The following is an 18,415-nucleotide window of genomic DNA, read 5'->3' on the forward strand; positions in this document are numbered from 1 at the left end:
CAGTACATTGATGGTTTAAGAAGTTCCATTTTGGTGATTTTCTTCTTGAAAATGAGCCACGTGGGCAACCTGAAACCAAGTTGGATGATGATAAGCTAAAAACTGTAGTGGGAGTGAATCCATTCCAACCTACACGTGAGTTAGCAGCAAGGTTTGACTTTACCATTCCAATAGTATTGGGCCATTTGAAACAAATCAGCAAGGTAAAGAAGCCTGATAGATGGGTTCCTCATGAATTAAATAAGCATCAGAAGAGAACTCCTCTCAAAGTTTGCCTTTCTATGTTGTTAGAACCATTTTTATACTGTTTTGTTATGTGTGATGAAAGGTGGTTTCTTTTTGACAATTGCAAGCATTTGGACAATCATAAGCATTCAGCACCATGGCTGGATAAAGACGAAGTGCCAAAACACAGTCCAAAACTGAATATTCATCAAAAAAAGCTCATGTGTCTGTTTGGGCCAGTGCTGGTATTATCCACTTCATGAAACCTGGTTAATTGATTATAGCAGATGCCTATTGCAACCAGTTGGATGAAATCATGAGGCTGCAATTAAGCAGCCGAGATTGGTCAACAGAGACTGGTCAATCCTCCTACAAGACAATGCTCAACCACATGTCACACAAATGACTGCAGAAACTGGGTTTGGAAACTCACTGTCATCCTTTGTTCATCGGACTTTGCACTAACTGACTACCACTACTTGCAAGGAAAAATACTCAATTTTCTACAAGATATGGGAAACACTTTTCATGATTTCATTGCCACTTACACTCCAAGGCTTCTTTGCTGCTGGTATACACAAACTACTGTTAGGTGGAAAAACTGTGTTGTTTAGGTGCATACTTTGACTAATTGTATTGTTTCTTGTTTGAGATTTAATAGACTATACTTTTCTTTGAAATCAGACATTTCATATTTAATGACCCAATAAAAATGCTTTAATATTTACTTATATAATAGGTAATAAATAATATGCTGAAAAAATTCAGGGTAAAATATTATGCGATTCCTAATGAGAAAGTAAACTATTTCAAATAGTTCCCTTGAGAATTTTAGCTAATAAATTTTGTATAATGCGACACATCTAGGTAAAAAGAAATAATTATTTATCTGGAATTGGAAAACTATGTCTGATAGGTAAAATGTGGCCCGCCCCCTTTGTTTTTTATGTAAACTTTTATTGGAATATAGCCATGCTCATTAGTTTATGTATTGTCTATCTGTTTTTACACCACAATGACAGAGTTGAGTAGTTGAAACAGAGATCATGTGGCCTTTATAGCCTAAAATACCTACTGTATTTTAGCATTTCATTTAAAAATATTTGCTGGCTTCTGACATAGTTTATTGGTAAGTCACAAATTGCAGAGATTTGTCTTATTTCTACAATTTGACTTATTTAAAAAATTTGTCAACCACAGACGACAATATTGAGTTTTTTTACTGACTGATAAGTTGATGAATTAAGCCATTAAGATTGTGAATGAAATTCAAGTACATTTTCATTTATCTTTAATGTTTTCTCTTGTATAATAATTCTACCTAGGGTACAGCTTGTTCAAACTCATCCAATTCTTTTTCACAAAGAATTGTACTGCTTTTATATGCTTTGAGTTTTTCCACCAAAATTTCTACAAATCAGTTTTGACTTAAGATTTTGAGGGAATCATAGAATAGCTATCTGCCCCCTTCCCTAGCTGTTGTGGTTCTCATCATTTATTTTGTTATTGTCATTATCATTAATATCCTCATCATCATTATCTTTAACTGGTTTTGGAGGAATATATAGCTTCAAGGCTTTACGATTATTTCTTTTTTTTTTTTTTTTTTGTAGAGACAGAGTCTCACTTTATGGCCCTCGGTAGAGTGCCGTGGCCTCACACAGCTCACAGCAACCTCCAACTCCTGGGCTTAAGCAATTCTCTTGCCTCAGCCTCCCGAGTAGCTGGGACTACAGGCGCCCGCCACAACGCCCGGCTATTTTTTGGTTGCAGTTTGGCTGGGGCCGGGTTTGAACCTGCCACCCTCGGTATATGGGGCCGGCGCCTTACCGACTGAGCCACAGGCGCCGCCCTACGATTACTTCTAATAGATTAGTATGTAAATTCTCATTTTGAATCTTGAAGAATAAGTAGTCATTAAACCACAGAAGGATATTTCTTAAAATGTGATTCATAGATTATATAAACCAGAATTATCTAGAGAAGTGCTTCCTAAACTTTGTGTTTATGACTTTCCTGGTAGTTCTTTCATTAAATGCAGTTTCTGATTTAGAAAATCTAGGGTCTGACCTGAGATTCTGAATTTCTAATAACCTTCTAACCTCTGCTGCTGATTGTGGACCTCACTTTGAATAGCAAGGACTGAGGTACAATTCCCAAGTCTTATGCCTCATTCAGGACTATGGATCATAAATTTTGTGGCTTGAATCTGGGATTATACATTTTAAAAAGCTATTTCGGCAGCACCCATAGCTCACAGGGCACATACAATGTGAGGGTGCAGACCACATATACTGAGGCTGGAGGGTTTGAACCTGGCCCAGGACAGCCAGAATAACAATGACAACTGCAACAAAAAAAATAGCCAGGTATTGTGGCAGGCGCCTGTAGTCCCAGTTACTTGGGAGGCTGAGGCAAGAAAATCGCTTAAGCCCAAGAGTTTGAGGTTGCTGTGAGCTGTGATGCCACAGCTCTCTGCTGAGGGTGACATGGTGAGACTGTCTCAAAAATCAACAACAAAAAAGATATTTCTACATATTGAAGATTAAAAATTATTGTTATCATTAATTGTTCTTAACTATGGATGTACATCAAAAATCACCCCAAAATTTTTAAGACAGTATTGCTAAATATTACCTCAGAACTACTGAGATATTTATGTTTTTGACATGAAGAATCATTATATACCTGGTTTTGAATGTAACCAGGTTGATTAGTACAATTATAAATATCATGTAAGACACTGCAGTCTTAATTGAATTACTGGAGTCATCATGCCAAGAACTTCAGAGTTTGTCTAGAATCTAGAAATTGAATAGGCCTAAAATTAAACTATGTTACAACTTGGGAATGGGGGTTATTTCAACATTGTAATCCACCAATAATTTTTTACTGCATAACGTCCATAATTTTGAATCACTGTCTATGTTAAAATATGTATATTTCTTATGTGTTATGAATTCCTCATATTCTAGGGTCTATGGGTATAGTCATGACTTGTGAGGTTTTTATTAGTTAATAAAATAATTTCTACTTGTAATTTTTTATGCTAGACTAATGGAAACATTTTGTGTGATTTGAATAAACAAATTCATGCAAAAATACTGCCACACAGGTTCAATAGTAAAGTTAAATTTGCATTTATGATTATTTTGGCACCAAGTAATATTACTTAATTGCTATGTATTAGTAAAGAAACAGAAATGAACTATGCACATATATCATGCCAAATGATTGCGACGTTATGTGTATTGGTGTACTATGGAAAAAAGACATTCAAAGCAGAGTAGAGGAAGCGGAGCAAGATGGCAGCCGAGTAACAGCTTTCTTGCATCTGGGCACCGTGAGTCTGGGGAGATAGAACTCCAGGCATTTCTGGCTGGTGGGATCTGCCTATCATCACCCCTGTGCAGATACAGGGAATCAGCGAGAGACTTCTGGACCCCAAGAGGAGGACTAAAACAGTGGAAAACCGGCAAGTGGTCGCGTGTGTTCAATCGATCTAAACCCGCTCGCAACTTCCACAGGCACGAGAACTTAAAGAGCAACAGGAAGTGAAAGGAAAATTGGGGCAAGGAAACAGATAAAAGAAACCACTCATGAGGAAGAATCAGCAGAAAACTCCAGGCAACATGAAGAACCAGTCCAGAACAACCCCACCAAGGGACCATGAGGTAGTTACTGCAGATGATTACACCTATGAAGAAATGTTAGGAATGACAGAAAGGGAATTTAGAATACACATGTTGAAAACAATGAAAGAAATGATGGAAACAATGAAGGAAACTGCTAATAAAGTGGAAAATAACCAAAAGGAAATACAAAAACAGAATCAAATAAGCGATGAACAATATGAAGAATATAGAAAAGATATAGCAGAGCTGAAGGAACTGAAACAGTCAATTAGGGAACTTAAAGATGCAATGAAAAGTATCAGGAACAGGTTAGACCATGCAGAAGAAAGAATTTCAGAGGTAGAAGACAAAGTTCTTGAGATAACTCAGATAGTAAAAGAGGCAGAAAAGAAGAGAGAGAAAGCAGAACGTTCACTGTCAGAATTACGGGACTTTATGAAGCGTTCCAACATATGAGTTATAGGAATTCCAGAAGGGGAAGAAGAATGCCCCAGAGGAATGGAAGCCATACTAGAGAATATTATAAAAGAAAATTTCCCAAATATCACCAAAGATTCTGACACACTGCTTTCAGAGGGCTATCGGACCCCAGGTCGCCTCAACTCTAACCGAGCTTCTCCAAGACACATTGTGATGAACCTGTCCAAAGTCAAGACAAAAGAAAAGATTCTGCAAGCTGCCAGGAGTAAGCGCCAGTTGACCTACAGGGGCAAATCCATCAGAGTGACCGCAGACTTCTCTAATGAAACTTTCCAAGCAAGAAGACAATGGTCATCTACCTTTAATCTACTTAAACAGAACAATTTCCAGCCCAGAATTCTGTACCCTGCTAAGCTAAGCTTCAAAATTGACGGAGAAATCAAATCATTTATGGATATACAAACATTGAGGAAATTCGCCACAACAAGACCAGCTCTACAGGAAATACTTCAACCTGTTCTGCACACTGACCACCACAATGGATCAGCAGCAAAGTAAGAACTCAGAAATTAAAGAACAGAACCTAACCTCCACACTGATGCAAAAGATAAAACTAAGCAATGGACTCTCACCAAATAAGACGAATAGAATACTACCACACTTATCAATTATCTCAATAAATGTTAATGGCTTGAATTCCCCACTGAAGAGACATAGATTGGCTGACTGGATTAAAAAACACGAGCCATCTATTTGCTGTCTGCCAAGAAACACACCTGGCTTCAAAAGACAAATTAAAGCTCCGAGTCAAGGGTTGGAAGACAATTTTTCAGGCAAATGGAATTCAGAAGAAAAGAGGAGTTGCAATCTTATTTTCAGATACATGTGGATTTAAAGCAACTAAAGTCAAAAAAGACAAAGGTGGTCACTTTATATTGGTCAAGAGAAAAATACAACAAGAAGACATTTCAATTCTAAATATCTATGCACCCAATTTAAATGCTCCCAGATTCTTGAAACAGACCTTACTCAGTCTGAGCAATATGATATCTGATAGTACCATAATAACAGGGGACTTTAACACTCCTCTTACAGAGCTGGACAGATCCTCTAAACAGAAATTAAACAAAGATATAAGAGATTTAAATGAGACCCTAGAACAACTGTGCTTGACAGACGCATATAGAACACTCCACCTCAAAGATAAAGAATTTACATTCTTCTCATCACCCCATGGAGCATTCTCCAAAATTGATCATATCCTGGGGCACAAAACAAATATCAACAGAATCAAAAGAATTGAAATTTTACCTTGTATCTTCTCAGACCATAAGGCACTAAAGGTGGAACTCAACTCTAACAAAAAAGCTCGACCCCACCCAAAGACATGGAAATTAAACAATCTTCTGTTGAATAACAGATGGGTGCAGAAAGAAATAAAACAGGAAATCATTAACTTCCTTGAACATAACAACAATGAAGACACAAGCTACCAAAACCTGTGGGATACTGCAAAAGCAGTTTTGAGAGGAAAATTCATCGCTTTAGATGCCTACATTCGAAAAACAGAAAGAGAGCACATCAACAATCTCACAAGAGATCTTATGGAATTGGAAAAAGAAGAACAATCTAAGCCTAAACTCAGTAGAAGAAAAGAAATATCCAAAATGAAATCAGAGATCAATGAAATTGAAAACAAAAGAATCATTCAGAAAATTAATGAAACAAGGAGTTGGTTTTTTGAAAAAGTAAATAAAATAGATAAACCATTGGCCAGACTAACGAGGAATAGAAAAGTAAAATCTCTAGTAACCTCAATCAAGAATGATAAAGGGGAAATAACAACTGATCCCACAGAGATACAAAAGATCATCTCTGAATACTACCAGAAACTCTATGCCCAGAAATTTGACAGTGTGAAGGAAATGGATAAATATTTGGAATCACACCCTCTCCCTAGACTTAGCCAGGAAGAAATAGAGCTCCTGAACAGACCAATTTCAAGCACCGAGATCAAAGAAACAATAAAAAAATCTTCCAACCAAAAAATGCCCTGGTCCAGATGGCTTCACACCAGAATTCTATCAAACCTTCAAGGAAGAGCTTATTCCTCTACTGCAGAAATTATTCCAAAAAATTGAGGAAGAAGGAATTTTCCCCAACACATTCTATGAAGCAAACATCACCCTGATACCAAAACCAGGAAAAGACCCAACCAAAAAGGAGAATTTCAGACCAATCTCACTCATGAATATAGATGCAAAAATCCTCAACAAAATCCTAGCCAATAGATTACAGCTTATCATCAAAAAAGTCATTCATCATGATCAAGTAGGCTTCATCCCAGGGATGCAAGGCTGGTTTAACATATGCAAGTCCATAAATGTTATCCACCATATTAACAGAGGCAAAAATAAAGATCACATGATCCTCTCAACAGATGCAGAAAAAGCATTTGATAAAATCCAGCATCCTTTTCTAATTAGAACACTGAAGAGTATAGGCATAGGTGGCACATTTCTAAAACTGATTGAAGCTATCTATGACAAACCCACAGCCAATATTTTACTGAATGGAGTAAAACTGAAAGCTTTTCCTCTTAGAACTGGAACCAGACAAGGTTGTCCTCTGTCACTTTTACTATTCAACATAGTGCTGGAAGTTCTAGCCAATATAATTAGGCAAGACAAGGAAATAAAGGGAATCCAAATGGGAGCAGAGGAGGTCAAACTCTCCCTCTTTGCTGACGACATGATCTTATACTTAGAGAACCCCAAAGACTCAACCACAAGACTCCTAGAAGTCATCAAAAAACACAGTAATGTTTCAGGATATAAAATCAATGTCCACAAGTCAGTAGCCTTTGTGTACACCAATAACAGTCAAGATGAGAAGCTAATTAAGGACACAACTCCCTTCACCATAGTTTCAAAGCAAATGAAATAGCTAGGAATATACCTAATGAAGGAGGTGAAGGACCTCTATAAAGAAAACTATGAACTCCTCAGAAAGGAAATAGCAGAGGATATTAACAAATGGAAGAACATACCATGCTCATGGATGGGAAGAATCAACATTGTTAAAATGTCTATACTTCCCAAAGCAATCTACCTATTCAATGCCATTCCTATCAAAATAACAACATCGTACTTTCAAGATTTGGAAAAAATGATTCTGCGTTTTGTATGGAACCGGAAAAAACCCCGTATAGCTAAGGCAGTTCTTAGTAATAAAAATAAAGCTGGGGGCATCAGCATACCAGATTTTAGTCTGTACTACAAAGCCATAGTGCTCAAGACAGCACGGTACTGGCAGAAAAACAAAGACATAGACACTTGGAATCGAATTGAAAACCAAGAAATGAAACTAACATCTTACAACCACCTAATCTTCGATAAACCAAACAAGAACATACCTTGGGGGAAAGACTCCCTATTCAATAAACGATGTTGGGAGAACTGGATGTCTACGTGTAAAAGACTGAAACTGGACCCACACCTTTCCACACTCACAAAAATTGATTCAAGATGGATAAAGGACTTAAATTTAAGGCAATGAAACAATAAAAATCCTCCAAGAAAGCATAGGAAAAACACTGGAAGATATTGGCCTGGGGAAAGATTCATGAAGAAGACTGCCATGGCAATTGCAACAACAACAAAAATAAACAAATGGGACTTCATTAAACTGAAAAGCTTCTCTACAGCTAAGGAGACAATAACCAAAGCAAAGAGACAACCTACACAATGGGAAAGGATATTTGCATATTTTCAATGAGACAAAAGCTTGATAACTAGGCTCTATAGAGAACTCAAATTAATCCACATGAAAAAAGCCAACAATCCCATATATCAATGGGCAAGAGACATGAATAGAACTTTCTCTAAAGATGACAGACGAATGGCTAACAAACACATGAAAAAATGTTCATCATCTCTATATATTAGAGAAATGCAAATCAAACAACCCTGAGATAATATCTAACCCCAGTGAGAATGGCCCACATCTCAAAATCTGAAACCTGCAGATGCTGGCATGCATGTGCAGAGAAGGGAACACTTTTACACTGCTGGTGGGACTGCAAACTAGTACAACCTTTTTGGAAGGAAGTATGGAGAAACCTCAAAGCACTCAAGCTAGACCTCCCATTTGATCCTGCAATCCCATTACTGGGCATCTACCCAGAAGGAAAAAAATCCTTTTATCATAAGGACACTTGTACTAGACTGTTTATTGCAGCTCAATTTACAATTGCCAAAATGTGGAAACAGCCTAAATACCCACCAACCCAGGAATGGATTAACAAGCTGTGGTATATGTATACCATGGAATACTATTCAGCCATTAAAAAAATGGAGACTTTACATCCTTCGTATTAACCTGGATGGAAGTGGAAGACATTATTCTTAGTAAAGCATCACAAGAATGGAGAAGCATGAATCCTATGTACTCAATTTTTTTTTTTTTTTTTTTGTAGAGACAGAGTCTCACTTTATGGCCCTCGGTAGAGTGCCGTGGCCTCACACAGCTCACAGCAACCTCCAACTCCTGGGCTTAAGCGATTCTCTTGCCTCAGCCTCCCGAGCAGCCGGGACTACAGGCGCCCGCCACAACGCCCGGCTATTTTGTGGTTGCAGTTTGGCCGGGGCCGGGTTTGAACCCACCACCCTCGGTATATGGGGCCGGCGCCTAACCGACTGAGCCACAGTACTCAATTTTGATATGAGGACAATCAATGACAATTAAGGTTATGGGGGGGGAGCAGAAAGAGGGACGGAGGGAGGGAGGTGGGGCCTTGGTGTGTGTCACACTTTATGGGGGCAAGACATGATTGCAAGAGGGACTTTACCTAACAATTGCAATCAGTGTAACCTGGCTTATTGTACCCTCAATGAATCCCCAACAATAAAAAAAAAAAAGCAGAGTAGATAAAAGTGGTAGAGAAAAAAATCATAAAAACAAAAAGTGTAGACACACTAAACTCAGAAGAATTCATGCTCTTAGAGCCATATCTGTATTCTGAGTTAATTTTATTTCTGTAAAAAATTCATCTGTAATATAACTTAATGTTATTTCTTTGAATTCTAGTTATAGTTTTATTTGCATTCAACTTATTTTTATGTGTGTAAAATATAAGTAGGAAGAATATTAATCTTTATGAGTTATAGACTTTCTAAAAGTATGTCAAAAGTGAGGATTTTTCAGCAAAAAGTTTTTGACGATTTGTACATTTTTCAAGCTTGAGAAATGTTTGTTTTAATCTTTAACGGAAAATTTAAATAAAGCTTTCTACAATAGCTTTTTTGATCTTTTTTGCTGTAATTAATTCCTTCCTTCTTTGAACTCTTTATAGAAATTCATATATTTTATTTTTAGTTTTCTTACTTGTCTATTCATTTTATCTTTCCTACTAGATAGTATGCTTTTTGAGGGAGAAGAAGTGTATGTTTGTTGTAATCTAGGACAATGCTTTTTTTATAAAAAGTTATTTAGTATTGTAGCCTACTCTGAGAAAGCCTAAAAAAAAAAAAAAGCTCTTTAGTGAAGGCTTCATGAATGGAAGAATGGATGGAAAGCTAAAAATATCTTAGAGTCTGATTTACTATAGAAGAATGATAGTCAACAAGCTTATTTTTCTCATGTTCACATGTAATAGAAAAAACAATCAGTGATCTAGCAGGTGGTGATCATATTGTTCTTTTTCACTGGGTTCAGATAAAATCTGGCAGTCTTTCTCAACTAGTTGTTATATCCACTATCCATCACTAGGACATTGGATATAAGGTGAAAGCTTTTTGACATCAAGGCTCTAGTTTCTTTTTAATTAGGATCAGAAGAAAGTAGTTTTTAGTTCGAGTAGTTCTAGTTTTGTCTTATTACCTAAACTTGCCAGTTCTTAACTTGTTAACTGTGGAAATGACTAAGTATTACAATATTGAAGTTTGATTTTTTTTTCTACTTGAACCCCTGTATTTGTATCTTCTTTAATGAGATTAGTGTTTACTTTCCTTGTGATTCAACAAAGATGATTTTAAATACTCTTTAAAGTGAGTTTCCTCTTCCTACTTAAGACTGAATGCAAAACATAACCACCAAGTTATTTCCTATGCAACGTTATTAATATCCCTTGGTGACAGCAATTCAAGGCTTTAAGTTTTAATCATAATGGTTCATCATCATAAAGGTTGCACATTAGTTAGATTTTCAGTTAGCTCTGATTACTTATGTCATAGCAGGGCTTTCAGTTTTCTGGATGTAGTGTGCAGGGTGCTTTCAATAGCATGCTTTGAACTGTATGGTTCAAAGAGGTAGGCTATCTAAAAATTCAGTGAACCAGCTGAGAATATAACTTGAATACACCTGATGTTTCTTCACTCTTATATAAAGTGTACTATGCAGAATCCTGTTGAAGATTTATCATTCACTTTATAATAGTAATACATTTATATAATTAAATAATAATATATTATGATATATTCTTGTTATTGATCTCTCTGGTGTCAGGATTCTATTCAACTCTTCTCACAAATATACTAGCTTCTCTTTGAAATTAACTGTAGAAAATATGAATGTGACCACAATGTAACCATTGTGATTCAATCACAGTTTCGGGTAAAAGATAACTGTGAACTTCTCCTTCTCTTGTGAAGGGTGACTAAAGAGCATGATTAGGTCAAACTATAGACAGTGATGATACTGTCACTGGAAGACTCTGATAAATTCCCATATTTCACATATAGAAGTCACAGTTGCTCCAGCTATAGAATAGGTCTTCGGGTTGGTAAGAAAATATGTTGTGAAAATGAGACTACAACAATACAACTAAGGTACAGTGGATCTCTGACATTTTAAGTTTTCTTTTTACTATTTAGATACCAAATATCTGAATTAAAAAAATATATATAATTTATTGTCATTCAGGTATAGGCGTGAACTATTAACATTTCATTTAGATACACTGTGAACTATGAAATTTATTCATATGTATCTAATTTCTATTTAAAGTAAAAAAAAATTATTTGAAATAGGGCCTATCTCAGTTGCCCAAATTAGAATATACATCATTAGTAAGTATAATCTCAAACTTCTGGTCTTAATCAATTTTCCAGCCTCCGCCTCCTGAGTAGATAGGACTGCAGATGCATGCCATCATGCCCACCCAATTTTTAAAATTTTGTAGAGACAGAATTTCACTATTGTCTAGGCTAGTCTCAAACTCTTGGTCTCAAGTGATCCTCCCATCTTGGCCTCTATGAGGATTACAAGGTCCTGGCCTTGAAGTGAATCTTATCTAACCAAACCAAACAAACAAAAAAACAATGTAACTTAGTGGGAAAAGCATAATTTTGTAACCAAGCAGGAATGGATTTGAATCTTATTAGTTTGCCACTTATTAGTTGTCAGTCCTAGGCAAGTAACAAAAAAAAAAGCTTTCAGCCACAGTTCCTTCTTTGTAAAACAAATACATATCTACCCTCCAGTGCTGTTTTTAGAATTAAAAATAATGTAAATTGATGCTCATATAGACACTTATTTAATAATAGTTATTTTTTAAAAAATGTTCTATTTTATTTCCTATACCCTTAAACTAATAACTAAATGCTAATTGTGTATATAGTAAATTTTATTGTTTATATAGCTATCACTATATAATAAATGTAAGGAAAATATAATGCTGACCAGATGTAAAATTTAGATATTTTAATTATAATTTTCTTTCTTTCAGAATTACTTACTGTCATCTACCTTTCCAGAGTAAATGGCTCTATGTTGGAACAGAAAGAGGAAATACACATATTGTAAATATTGAATCTTTCATTCTTTCTGGATATGTTATCATGTGGAACAAGGCAATTGAACTGTAAGTTTGAATTTGAATATCAATTTATTTGGATTGTATACTTCATGTACTTATTTAACATATGTTGAATTACAGTTTTAGGCTGCATCTATTTATAATTAAATGAAAAGTTGGACTAAAATAACTTAAAACCATAAAGGTGTTTAAAAATAGGATTATAGGGCCGCGCCTGTGGCTCAGTGAGCGGGGCGCCGGCCCCATGTGCCGAGGGTGGCGGGTTCGGGCCCAGCCCTGGCCAAACTGCAACAAAAAAATAGCCGGGCGTTGTGGTGGACGCCTGTAGTCCCAGCTACTCGGGAGGCTGAGGCAGGAGAATCGCTCAAGCCCAGGAGTTGGAGGTTGCTGTGAGCTGTGTGACGCCACGGCACTCTACCGAGGGCAATAAAGTGAAACTCTGTCTCTACAAAAAAAAAAAAAAAAAAAAAAATAGGATTATAATATTAATATTTTAGACTTTACAAATACTATGAATAATCAAGGCTTATATGTATAAAATTTGATGATAAATTAGTAAAGCTCTTCCCACGAATTATAGGTGGAAATCCTCTCACTTTGTTATAATCAACCTTAGTATAGACACTTTCATTGGGACTGGATTGTTTTATGTAAAAATAATCATGATCAGTGTACATGCTTTTTAATCCTGGTAGCTTATTCTTCTTTTGTCTTATTAAAAGGCACAACAACCTAAGGTTGTTCTAGGTTCAAAGAAGCAATTTGTCAATCTCTTCCACATTGTGATGTATACAGATTTTTTGATATGTGGTTGATGGTAATTACCCCTTTGGCACTAGTATTTAAGTTTCTGCCATGTAAAATGTGAAATTTCCTAAGTGTCGAATTTCATGGAATTCTAAGCCATCTACCTGTGGTGCATACATAAACTAGTCTCCTGGTCAATTTGTTAATCAGAAAAACAACTTTTATTTAATAAACATTTATGCTATGTACACATTAGGTCCTTAATAAGATGTTTGACTTGACTGGCTCAAGTCAAAATGACTGGCTCATTTTCTTTCTCATATGTATTTTATATTACAAAATTATTCTCCAAAATTCTGATTAAAACATTCTCTTTTCATGAAGCTTTACTCTGATAAATGATTTCAATGTGCATGTATATCGTTTGATAGGGAATGTTGTTATACTCTTATTATAATATTCCTTTTGTATTATGTCCTAATGATAATTCATCCTCCCTCATTAGGTTAAGAACTGCTCTGGGAGAATCTTTATTTTTCTTTTCTTTTCTTCATATGTGGCTTATTTGGTAGCAACTGAATGACTTATGATGTTATCGGAGCATTAGTATGTTAACTAGTTACTACTGTTGCCTTACAACTTTCTTTTATGCTTTCAAGATAATTGGTATGAGCTCTTTTGCTCTTACTTGTCTCTAAGTGTATTTTAAAAACATCCTATAGAGATTTGTTTCCTCCCAGCCCACAAAATACTTCCTTAGCTGAAGGGCTAAAGGGCCTTTCCCCCTATACATCTAGTCCCCTACCAGCAGTAAATAGGGATGAACTTAATGCTTTTCACATAATATTATTTTAGGCTAATTGATAAAAAACATAAACTTAAGAGAAAATTATAAACTTTAAACAAATACAATATTAGCACATATTAAAACTTTTAAACAAATTCAGTATTAGTACAAATGTATAGATGCATCATTTGTGTTCAGTTAAATGAGCTAAAATAATTGAGAAGGATTTATTATCTTAAACATAGAAAATATTTCGCCATGCTTATAATGTTATTTTTTTATTTCTTTACTTAACAAATCCTCTGAACCAGTGACTTGATTTATTCATATGTATATAGTTTATGACTAATGAAGAGTTTTAAAGATGCTATGTTATAAAGGGTAAAACCTGGAGAAATTGAAGAGGAAAAATAAGGCATTTTTATTTTTTATAGGATGTTCTCATACATATAATTCAGTATTAGGATAGGATTTGCTATTTTGTAAATAAATCCATTTTTATAGAAATGTGCATGCCTCTGAAAATTTTCTTAAATATCTTTTTCATTCTTTTTTTTTAATTTTAATTTTTTTTATTTTTACAGTTTTTGGCCTGGGCTGGGTTTGAACCCAGCACCTCCAGCATATGGGGCCGGTGCCCTACTCCTTTGAACCACAGGCGCCACCCAAAATATCTTTAAGAAATTATTGGGAAACATCATGCCATTACCTCCTGAACATCTCTTGATTTGTTTAAACTAGATTTCCATACATGTATTCTATGGAATTGTAATTCCATTGTGATAGATAAAATTTTATTTTATTTTTTTTTTTGGTGGAGACAGAGTCTCACTTTATCGCCCTCAGTAGAGTGCCATGGCATCACACAGCTCATAGCAACCTCCAACTCCTGGGCTTAAGCGATTCTCTTGCCTCAGCCTCCCGAGTAGCTGGGACTACAGGCGCCCGCCACAACGCCCAGCTATTTTTTGGTTGCAGTTCAGCTGGGGCTGGGTTTGAACCCGCCATCCTCGGTATATGGGGCCGGCGCCTTACCAACTGAGCCACAGGCACCGCCCCAGATAAAATTTTAAATGCCAACTTTCAGTCTCCCAGAATTTCTTTTAATTGTTCTCTACCTCTGGAGATGCATTAGAAAATGCATGCTACTTCCTGTTAATATGTGTCATGTGTACAGGAAAATAATAAAACATGCATTTAATTAAGGACAACCATTTTATAAATATTTTAGATTATGAATTATGATACTATATTTTCTAACTATGACAGATGCTTGAATTATGATAATATGTTTTCTAAGTATGACAAAGGGTAGAATTATTTTTTAGAAATATGAGCTTATTTCTATTTTGACTCCTAACTTGAAATACATTTCAATGTTTGTTTTTCATCTTATTGCCATTTTTAGTGTGCTTCCAGAATGCATATTATATATTGGTTATTTTGATCCTAAAGCACATTTTCCATAGAAAGAGTGTTGTTTGCAGAATACTTTATAAAATAGAATTAAATTGTCATTACAAAATATTTCTAAAAGAAAATATATTTCAGGTTATAGTACAGAGATAACTATTTCTATACGACAGCCCCAGCATTTAAAACAAGGTAACCTCTTTTCCTATATATGATTACATTTTGAGCAGGAAATTCATAATTAAATCATGTCTAAGGCTGTATTTAGCAGTCATTCAAACATTTTTTTAAATTGAGATAGATACTAGAAACTACTATGAACTCAAATGACATAGTTTCTGTTTTCCTGGGACCTCCAGTCTAATGAGAGTGAACTTAAAAAGGCAATGATAAGGTGGCGCCTGTGGCTCAAGGAGTAGGGCGCCGGTCCCATATGCCGGAGGTGGCGGGTTCAAACCCAGCCCCGGCCAAAAACCAAAAAAAAAAAGGCAGTGATAATATGTTGGAAATGTAATTTAGTAGTCCTATAGGAAGGGTATCTTGTACAGACATAAAGTCTCTGAAGTATCTGTGAAGGAAGCTACATATATTTATACTAAGATGTGAAGAAAAAGTTTCAGTTAGATGAAAAAAAAACAAGGGTGACAGTGTTCCAGGCAGAGGAAACAGAAAATGCAAAGGATGGAATGTGAGACTATTTTGTTTCATGCCCAGATATTTTAAGTATTATAGTTTTTAGCTGATTGGAATGGCTAGAGGAGTGATTATAAGAGATAAAGCTGGGAGGTAATCAGGGTATATGTATGTATAATATGAAAGGTTTTGTAAACCAACTTAAGAAGTTTGAACTTATCTAAGGACACTAGGGATTAAGATTTTGAAGGGTTTTGAGTAGAGATTTGTCTTGATCAGATTTGTTTTAGGAATATTACTCTGAATGTAGGTATGGAGGAATGATTAGAAAGAGGAAAGACATTTTTACTAAAAATTATGATGGTGATTATGGGGTAGAGATAAGCTGAGATGTTAAAGAAATATTTAGAAGATAGAAGAGACAAGAAAAATTAAGAAAAGTTAAGGGTGCCTACCCAGTGTTTGGCTTGAGCAACTGTGTGTAATGGTGTCATTTAGTGAAAGAGTATAGATTGAATAGATTAAGAGTAAAATAATGGGTTCAATTTTAGGTAGATTGAGTTGTATATTTTTTAAAGACATTAAATGGAGCCAGTATGGAAGAATGGCAGGAAGTGGAATATCTGGATATGAAGGTAATGAGATAGATCAGAATTAACATGACTGTTGAAACTATGAGAATAGATGAAATTTTACATGAAGAATTAAAGAATGTAAAGAAGAGGTAACAAACTAGTAGCTATTAAACCAATTATGAATCACAGGTATGTTAAAGAATATAAAGAAGAGGTAACATACTAGTAGTTATTGAATCAATTATGAATCACAGGTATATTTTATCTGGTCAAAAGAGTATTTAAATATGTTATGAATTTTTAGTTTCTAATATTTAAAAGTTGTTAGAGTGAAAATGAAAATTTGGATTTCCAACTTTTCATGAAAGGAATTCATAATGAAACCATCTTAGTCTAGAATTACTGCTTGGTAGTAATCAACTGGAACTGAGTAGCAACTTTCTTTTGCTTGGTGAGTAATGTGCTATCCATTTTGGCACAGTTCTTATTTAGCCTATTTAACTCATTTGCAATATATACCTGGTAGGCTTTGGAATTCATGACCACATATTACATGGGAATACATGGCAGTCTAAAACAGAGTATCAAGGAATGCCAATATTTAAGATATAGGAAGAGAATGAAAACTCCACAGTGGAAACCATCAAGAAGCCTCTTGTGATACACATTATTTTCTGAACTAGAGTGTTTTGTGGAATCTGAGAATCTAAATGGGAAATTCTTGCATACGATCAAACTAGTGTTTCCCAAAACATATTTCAGTGATTCCTTTAATATGATCAATGAAAAAGGCTTTGATGGACCAATAATTTTCTAAAATAGTAAAGATTTGCAATGCTTATTTAAATGGAATAATCTCTGAGAAGTTTTATAGGAAAAATTATTTAACTTTAAGCCAGAGTTTCCCAAACTTTTTTGAACATGCAACATTCTTTATGTAAAACATCTTATGTTTCCACTAGTTTATTATGGAGTACATTTGGTAAATGTTAGTCCATTCAAACCAAAGAAATAGATAAATGTTGTTGCTTGTTGGCTGGTATTAATTCCTAAAGGATAATTTAAGGACATTATCCTTTATCAGAAAGATTTATAGCTTTATAGAACTCTGCATTTATGTGTAAATGATGTGTTACATATAAATGTGGAAAGAATTGGGGAAAGCACTATAGACTTTTTATGCATCCCTCTTTAATTTCTTCCTGAATGCATTCTAAAATGCAAATAGTAACTTTGATTTTCAATTATCACAATAATAATACATACTATTGAATATGCACTATGTTTGCCATTAGGTACTATATGTATGTCATTCTAATCTTCACAATTATTCAGTGGGTCAGTGCTGCTATTTTTATTTTTAGATAAGAATATTTAGGCTTAATCAACTCACAAAATTCAGTAATATCTAATAAATGTGTTTATTCCTTTGGGTTACTTTGAGGAGTCAGTAGCAGGGCAGCCTAGAATTAATTTGTCACTTTTCTCTGATTCCAACTACTTTCTGTGATTTAAATCTTCTTCATTATATTGTACAGAATCTTTGATGCTTTTCATTTGTGCTCAAGAAATAAATTAAAACTATATCAATGTAATCATAATGGGATTAATCTGGACAGTTAGGTCATGAAGAAAGTGATGGGAAATTGAGCATAATAAATCTCTGATTGTATCAGGTTATAAAATATTTGACCATACATACCTAATCATATTCAATAATGATATAAATTAGACTAGAAATTATAAAATAAGCATGCCAGATATCAAAATGAAATAAATTTAAAGTCAAATTGACAGAGTATAGGTCCCTTAAGATAATGATATTAGATTCATAATTATCTATTATCGATTATGCTAGATGATGAAATGAACGAAATATAGCTAATAAAATGGATTTCCCCAATCTGTCAGTTTTCTGTAAGATGGCTATCACTAGAGTAAGCTTCTTTTTAAATCAAAGGTGCTTTTGCACTTTTATTGAGGGGAAAAATCAGAGAAGATTTTAGATCAAAGGAAACCTTAAATTAAGTATTTACTTCAAAACTTGATTTAAATAGATTTATGCCATCAACAGTAACTATTTTTTTTTGTCTGTACATATAAAAATTCACTTACAATTTCTCAGAGTCCCTTATCTTGCAACAGGTGTATCAGATAATGAAAA

General features: G+C 34.8%; 1 protein-coding gene across 1 annotated transcript in view; it reads left to right on the top strand.

Moving 5' to 3' along the window:
- STXBP5L (syntaxin binding protein 5L) overlaps positions 1–18,415 on the top strand; it is a 412,846-nt gene that overhangs the window by 133,788 nt on the left and 260,643 nt on the right. The window contains exon 6 of the mRNA XM_053565493.1: positions 12,007–12,141. Coding sequence (XP_053421468.1) covers positions 12,007–12,141 — 135 coding nt within the window. The remainder of the gene's footprint in view (positions 1–12,006; positions 12,142–18,415) is intronic.

This window comes from Nycticebus coucang, chromosome 16, assembly GCF_027406575.1.
Source record: "Nycticebus coucang isolate mNycCou1 chromosome 16, mNycCou1.pri, whole genome shotgun sequence".
In the NCBI taxonomy this organism is placed as follows: Eukaryota; Metazoa; Chordata; class Mammalia; order Primates; family Lorisidae; genus Nycticebus; species Nycticebus coucang.